Source organism: Aspergillus pseudodeflectus (assembly GCF_044049435.1).
Source record: "Aspergillus pseudodeflectus strain CBS 756.74 chromosome Unknown BJX68scaffold_75, whole genome shotgun sequence".
Taxonomy (NCBI): Eukaryota; Fungi; Ascomycota; class Eurotiomycetes; order Eurotiales; family Aspergillaceae; genus Aspergillus; species Aspergillus pseudodeflectus.
In genome coordinates this window covers 137,979-145,052 of record NW_027263851.1, presented here as the reverse complement: position 1 = coordinate 145,052, position 7,074 = coordinate 137,979, and the positions used below count along the sequence as shown (strand labels likewise).

The window sequence follows — 7,074 nt, the reverse complement described above, 5'->3', positions numbered from 1 at the left end:
GTATAATTAACTTTAACCTTTAATATCTTCCTTAATATTAGTGCTATAAATATGCGACCTAGTTCTAAATACTAGCAATTATATAGAGAATCTATATATAAACTAAAAATATTAGTCACCCATATTAATATTGGTGGTGGTTCCCCTACCTCTAGTAACCAACCTTTGAAAATGCTTAAGGCAAATTAATACCTGAAAATTTAGGCATCCACCAGGCCTCAGGCATCTACCAGGCATAAATATCGCTGCCTTAGGCACCTAGGTGGCCTAATTAGGACTAGACTACCCGCTCCTAGCGCGCCAAGGCGTACCCCAACAAAAAATTCGCTCATATTTTAGAACCTTAATTACACCTTCCCCTTTAGGAAATCGAGTAATATTATTAAATATTATTAAATTTAACTCTACTAGCTACATGTACATATAAAAATTATTATATAATATTAATAATTAAGCGATCGCGGGGGAGGGCCTGTGTCTGACTCTGGCCCTCCCCCCATGCCAAGACATTATTTTGCGGAGGCCCTGGGGGAGGGCCTGGCCCAGAATAATGTTAGGCTACCAATTGCCGTCGGCAACAGCCATGGGCGCCACCTTTGACAGAGACCTTCTGCTCCGCGTAGGCCAGCCGCTTGGCGATCGATGAGGGCCCGCGAAAAGGCGTTCATATCGCTCTGGCTCCGACGGTATGCATTCAAAGGTTACCGCTTATGGGTCGAGGATTCGAGGCCAGTTCTTGGTGGGACGCTTGCAGCATCCATTATCAATGGTTTCCAGGTTAGACAGGTTGGCGCTTGCATCAAGCACTACGCGGCACTTGGCCAATCAAGCAACTGGTCATGTCCCAGCGGACCCTGCGTGAAATCCATCTCATGCCCTTCCAAATGGCCCTATCCCTGTCCAAGCCCTGGGTTATTATGGCAGCCTACAATAAGATCAACGGCACCCATGCCAGCGAGGAACCCTGTGCATCCTGGCGCGGAGTTCAGATCCCAAGGACAAAGTCTTGAGAAGCGTGGTTCGGCTGGAGAGGTCGTTTATGTGAAATGACTTATGATAGATTATTGCTTAACTATAATAGCGTATAGCTGCCTATCTAACACTATCTTAAAAGGTCTGGCAGGTATTTTACAATACAAATGCAAGTTTGAGCTTGAATACATATACCAGACTTTGAATCCAGCGTTACTCAAAATACCTGGGTAGTCAAAGGCCCTAACTGATCGGAATTCAACACGGACTCCATCCATGACTGGATGATATCATACCTCAAGTGTCTACCCAAGGTGAGGCAGAATAGTTGAAATATCGAAGTCGAAAAAAAGTGCGATTCTGTATAGCAATACAGAGTCGCGACTCGCCCGTGAAATGGTTTCGCACGGGTAAACCCTGATTTGACAGATCAACTAGGCTTGCGTTCCCGCCTTCCTGTGGGTCAATTCCGCTCAGTTCTCCGAGGAACACCCCGCCGGGGCTTGAATCCACCTATACCACCTGTATGACCAGGACCTAGTGTGATTTGGGTCAGCAGGTAATGCTATTTAGGGCCAAGAAGCCACGAAGGATACCCGCATACTGTCCATTCTCACACCTGTTTTCTGCCTTTATTCTATCTGTTTCTTGCCAACATACCAACATCAGAGTCCACAATATGACTGAGCCGCCACATCTGCATAAAATAGCACAGGGCTGGGAGCTGCTTGTAGATGGCAAGCCGTACCTGATCCTGGGAGCCGAGCTGCAGAATTCATCCATGAGCTCGGCGCGTTACATGGATACTGTCTGGCAGAAGATCGCGGATATGGGGGTGAACACCGTCCTGGGTGCGGTTGCGTGGGAGGACATTGAAGTAGAAGAGGGCCAGTACCAATTTTCTGAACTCGATCTAGTCATTCGCGGCGCGGCTTCGCATGGCTTGCGGTTGATCATTACGTGGTTTGGAGCCTTCAAGAATGGTACGTATGGCACGCTCTCGCTGTCTTGCAAAACATGGCCCTTTCCTGTCACTGATAACAAGCGTGACAGGCATGTCTAGTTATGCTCCAGCATGGGTCAAGAAAAATCCCCGGCGCTTCCCACGAATGCAGATCCGAGGAGAGGACGGGAGCCTCGAATTCACAAATGTCCTTTCCATCCTCCATGGAGGCTGCGCGGAGGTAGAGGCTAGGGCGTTTGCGGCACTGATGGGCCATCTCTGTGATATGGACGAGATGCGTACAGTGATTATGGTCCAGGTCGAGAATGAAGTCGGCCTCCTCGGCGACTCGCGAGACCGTAGTTCCCCGGCTAACACGATCTATGCATCTCCGGTGCCGAAGCAGCTTGTCAACTTCCTCACCAGAGAGAAAGACTCGCTGCTCCCAGACCTCACGCGCAACTTTTCGGATTTTGGCGAAAATCCCGGATCCTGGCCCCAGTATTTCGGCGAGACCGTACACGCCGAAGAGCTCTTCATGGCCTACCACTACGCCCTATACGTGAACAAGGTCGCGGCGGCCGGCAAAAAGAGATACAATATCCCCCTATTCACAAACGTCTGGCTGCCCCGTCCCGGCAAGAATACATCCTCGGACGGCGTGGTCTCTGGCGGCGGCAAGCCTGGCGATTACCCCTCCGGGGGGGCCGTCCCCGCTGTGCTGGATATCTGGAAGAGATTTGCCCCGGCCCTCGACTTCATTGCCCCAGACATCTACTCCACCTCATACTCTAGGTCCTGTGCCACTTACGCGCTCAACGGCCGTCAGCCGCTCTTCATCCCCGAGCAGCATCGAACCGACTTTGGCGCGCGCAGGATCTGGGAGGCGATCGGGCTACATGGCGCAATCGGGGCAAGTCCCTTTGGCATCGACACGATTGCGGAGCATGAGGCAGCAGGATTGAAAACACACTATACCCTCCTTGGCTCGATGGCGAGCCGGATTCTCGAGTCGCGGCGGCGAACACCAGCACCGGGACATTTTTCGACTATTACGGGGTTTTTCTTCGACGAATATAACTCCGACGGATCAGACCCCAGCCCCTCCCCTGTATCACGGCACCTTGGGGACTACGAGCTGCAGATATATCGCGAATTCGTCTTTGGCGTGGCTGGGCCCGGGTTCGGGATCATTGTGGCCCTCGCGTCGGATATCTTTCTGTTGGTCGGGATGGGGTTCCGAGTCGAGTTCAAGTCAACCCCCCCGGCTGCGCGGCTTACAGGGATTCTGCGATTCGAGGAGAAGAGTGTTGTGGACAAGCAGAGGGGGATGTTACGGACAGAGCGGAAGTTTAATGGCGATGAGACGCGGAGTGGTCGGTGGGCGAATATGCCTACGGAAAAGCCGGACTGTGGGTTTATTCCTATTACTATTCCGGCGCGTACCATGATCGGGCAGGTCCATGTTTATTCTCTGGGGAGTGGGGAGTTTTGAGGGGGCTTAACCGGGTTTCAATCTGTTCTTTGCCCATGCGCGTTTAGCTCGACCGCCAAATTCGGAACATTGCAGACGCATTGATCGTTGCTGATGCCGATTGAACTTCTCGTTCGTCTCCGCTGGCTGGCTGCGGTTTCCCTTCTTATTTGAACTTCAAAAAAAAAAAGAAAAGAAAAAGCTGGGCGCTACGTGATCGAGCCCAGCGAAAATGAATGCGGGTAGAGAGCATGGATGTACCCTCCGTGTCCGCAAGGCAGGTTGCTTTCGTGCAGTTTCGGGGGAGCGAGCGGACTTCACATTATATGCCACCGTAAGAGCATCAATAGCACAAAATCGGAGGGTAACAACCAATTTTGATCTAAATCCCACTGCCCTTGTTTCATTATAGAGGGGCTTTACTTTGATTCTCCATATTTGATTGGTTTACGGTTTTCCATCTAGCGGGTGTCAGCCGCCTGCGCAGCAGCATTGACGGCTCCAAGGCCCGAGTATAGCATGTATCTAGCAGGGTATGGACATCTACCTCTGCTAAATGGGCTGCATTTGTACCAGTTGACTCTATTCTGAATATCAGTATGTAAGCTTCCTTGTCTATGGCGTCTCATTTCGCCGGTCATTCGACGACTACCGTGGCCATTGCTATATACCATTTTCCCAGTTTCCGTAAAGTAGTGTCGCGAAGTGCATCGAAGTAGGACGAATATCCATTTTACAATCAATATGTTGGCAAGGAATCTTCGTCTAGAGTGTTTGATTTCAAAGTATGGGGCCGATTCTCGCTTGGCGTCTTGGTATCCAAGCACATCCCTGTACATATAAGTTACTCTTCCCGAGCGTACAAGCCAGCATTATTCAACTACAGTAGTTTGAAGAACAGCTTGTCCTTGCCCAAAACGAGGGAACATACACACAATGTCACATCTCGAATACTTTTCCTACCCCGGCTTCGGCGAACATATGCGCGAGGCCTTGTCATACAACCAAGCTATGAGAATTGGTGATCAAATCGAGATCTCCAGACAGGGTACGCTTAGTCTATTATTGATTATCCGTTTAGTCTCCTGAATACAGACCACGGCTAACAGATATAGGTGGCTGGGACCCTGAAACACGAGTGGTCCATGCGGATTTATGGACCGAGTTCCGCCAAGCGTTTGCCAATGTCGAGCTGGCGCTGACACATGCTGGCGGAAAAGGCTGGAGCCAGGTCTACAAACTTCGCATCTACGTCCTCGATAACACGCCCGAAATGTTCGAGTTGCTGGTACAGAATCTCAAAGAGTGGATGCCGGACCACAAACCTCTTTTGACGTGTGTTGTGGTCAAGGACCTGGGTTTGGAGGGGATGAGGATTGAGGTTGAAGTGTGTGCGCATCTTGCCGATTGAAATGATGGATATCTTTGGGTGAAGTGGTCTTGTGTGTCCATGCAGTAGCTGGGTAGCTTTCTGGGGAGTGACAACATATGTGTATGTATTGAAGGTCCTTGCACACTGGCTACCTGTAAATAGCTTGAATGGGTGCTTTTGAAGTTAGGCTTCGAAAGCGTACCCAGCATGCAGCCATAACCTCCGAGATCATTATTCTCATGCAGTGAATCGGAGATGTAGTTCATCTAAGACAGAATCACTACAATCACACATGTACTCAAGAGCATGGCTTGTCTCTAGCGCGAGATCCCGTTGTCTTAACCCATCTAATCGGTTAATAGACATTTGGGAGCTCCTTACACGCGGCCCTTCTAGTCTGTACGTTTCCCACTGGGGTAGGGAGAAGCACGGCAGCATTTCTGTTGTGAATGTGTACCCATCGCGGTTCAAAAACCCGATCGTCATCTCGTCTAGTGTAGACATATTCCGCTACGGCCTACCGCGAAGGTTGTCTATTTATTGCCATCGCCTACTACAAAGTCGCACAGGATGTTTGAAACATGCTCTCAGAGTGTCAGTTATTTCATCGTTGGATCACATCAAATATATAAAGTGGGGATAGTGATTAGCAATTAGGAGAGTCAGAATTCCAAACAGCTCGATATTATTATCCCAAATGCAGGAGGAATTCGGATTAGAGCACGATCATGAAAATAAAGGACATCAGCGCTAATCCACTAAGGACTGGGGGAGCAATGGAGGTTCCTGCACCGTCATCACCAACCTGCGCTGTCTCGGCCGGCGGCAGATCAGTACCGGAGGCTGTCGGAACTGGGTCTGAATCCGACAGGTCCGAAGAAGTCTCTGGAAAGAATAAAAAGGGTTCTTCCTCAGACGGCGGGTCCTCGGTTGGCCGCGTGGTACTGCGCGTGGTCGTGGTTGTGCTGGTGCTTCTGACCATCGTCGTTGTACTTGTATGAACTCAGCGCGTTACTGTTCGATGCTTGTAAACTCAGGCTGGTCGATGCCCCGACCGATGATGAAGTGAGTCCCAGAGAGCTCGTTATGACTTCCACCCGAATGCCCCAATACACATTAATGTACCAGTAGACGTAGTAGTGCCAGTAGAAATAATTGGTGCAGGAATAGCGCCCTCCTGGCGGGCAGCACTTGGGTTCCCCGTTCAAGAGGACGCAATCGTGACCCCGAGGACAGGATCCGCCACCGCGGCAGCATTGTCGTCCTGCATCCATGCATCGACCCGCGCAACATTCCTGGTCTGCAGGACACGTGTACCGGCCCGTACAGCATTTGACTCCTGGCTTGATGCACCCTCCATGGCAGCATCAATCCCCCGTCTAGCAGATGTGCGAAGAACCGCAGCAGACATAATTCGTGTATATTATGCAGCTACCATCAGGGCAGCAGGCATCGGCCGGGGGTGCGCAGCATCGACCGGTGTCTACTCGGGCGGATGTTAGGTACCTAGTCGTGGAGTATGGTTAACTCACATCAACCCTCCCTATATGGTGCGTCGCAAGCCCGCGGCCCCAGCGAACGCCTAAAAAGATCTTCCGCCTCGAGACCAGGGACCCTCGTTGTGTTTACATGCCCTGCATCTCCTAAAACGTCGATATTGCTGTACAGCTCCTGTACTCGGAATTCTGCATGGCTAACCGCTGCAAGTCATAGAAACGCAAAGATGAAAGGAGGATGTATGCTTTTGTGAGGTCCTGCTTAGGTTATGGGGCACTTCTCACTCCCAACGCCTCAACCTCGAGCGGGGACGACCTCATAAATGACATTTGTGGGCAAGAAGAAGTAAATGTGGCCAAGCATTCAATACGAGGCTGCACTCATCTCGTCGCCGTGGTTGGATATATTCCCTTATCAAGCTTAGCGTTTCTGTCCGAGAGGAAGCGCGCATTTTGGTCTTGGAGCCTCATGTTCTTCCCCAGTGATTCTCGCCATTTTCCCAGAGGCCAAGCGCCCCGATGCACTCCTGCTACCTAATCCTTTTATGCGTATGAGTGGCACAGCCTTTGGCGGGAGGATGGAGAACAACGCAGCAAAGAAACCCAACATCAGGCTAGGATTTCACTGGCTCTATCCCATGCTTGGAAGAGCCCTTGGTCACTTGGTGCTGGATATATGTGCATGAGGATGCTGTTTACCATTCATATATCCCAATGTCTGTTCAGCCGAATATATCTCGTGTGACAGTTGGATGCGACCCTTGAACGCTACAAGGGGGAAGAATGGTCAGTACATCAAACATTCCACGAAGGGACG

At 50.6% G+C, this 7,074-nt stretch overlaps 2 protein-coding genes across 2 annotated transcripts; both read left to right on the top strand.

The window, feature by feature from the left end:
- Positions 1-1,651: 1,651 nt before the first annotated feature.
- On the top strand, positions 1,652-3,410 carry BJX68DRAFT_272210 (glycoside hydrolase superfamily; the record flags this gene model as incomplete). The annotated part of the gene is made up of 2 exons (XM_071047155.1): positions 1,652-1,955; positions 2,026-3,410. 2 exons carry the CDS (start codon positions 1,652-1,654, stop codon positions 3,408-3,410), a joined length of 1,689 nt encoding a protein of 562 aa, XP_070893509.1.
- Positions 3,411-4,325: 915 nt separating this feature from the next.
- Positions 4,326-4,800, top strand: BJX68DRAFT_272209 (RidA family protein; the record flags this gene model as incomplete). The annotated part of the gene is made up of 2 exons (XM_071047154.1): positions 4,326-4,437; positions 4,505-4,800. The coding sequence occupies 2 exons, from the start codon at positions 4,326-4,328 to the stop codon at positions 4,798-4,800; spliced, it is 408 nt and encodes a 135-aa protein (XP_070893508.1).
- Between the last annotated feature and the right edge of the window lie 2,274 nt (positions 4,801-7,074).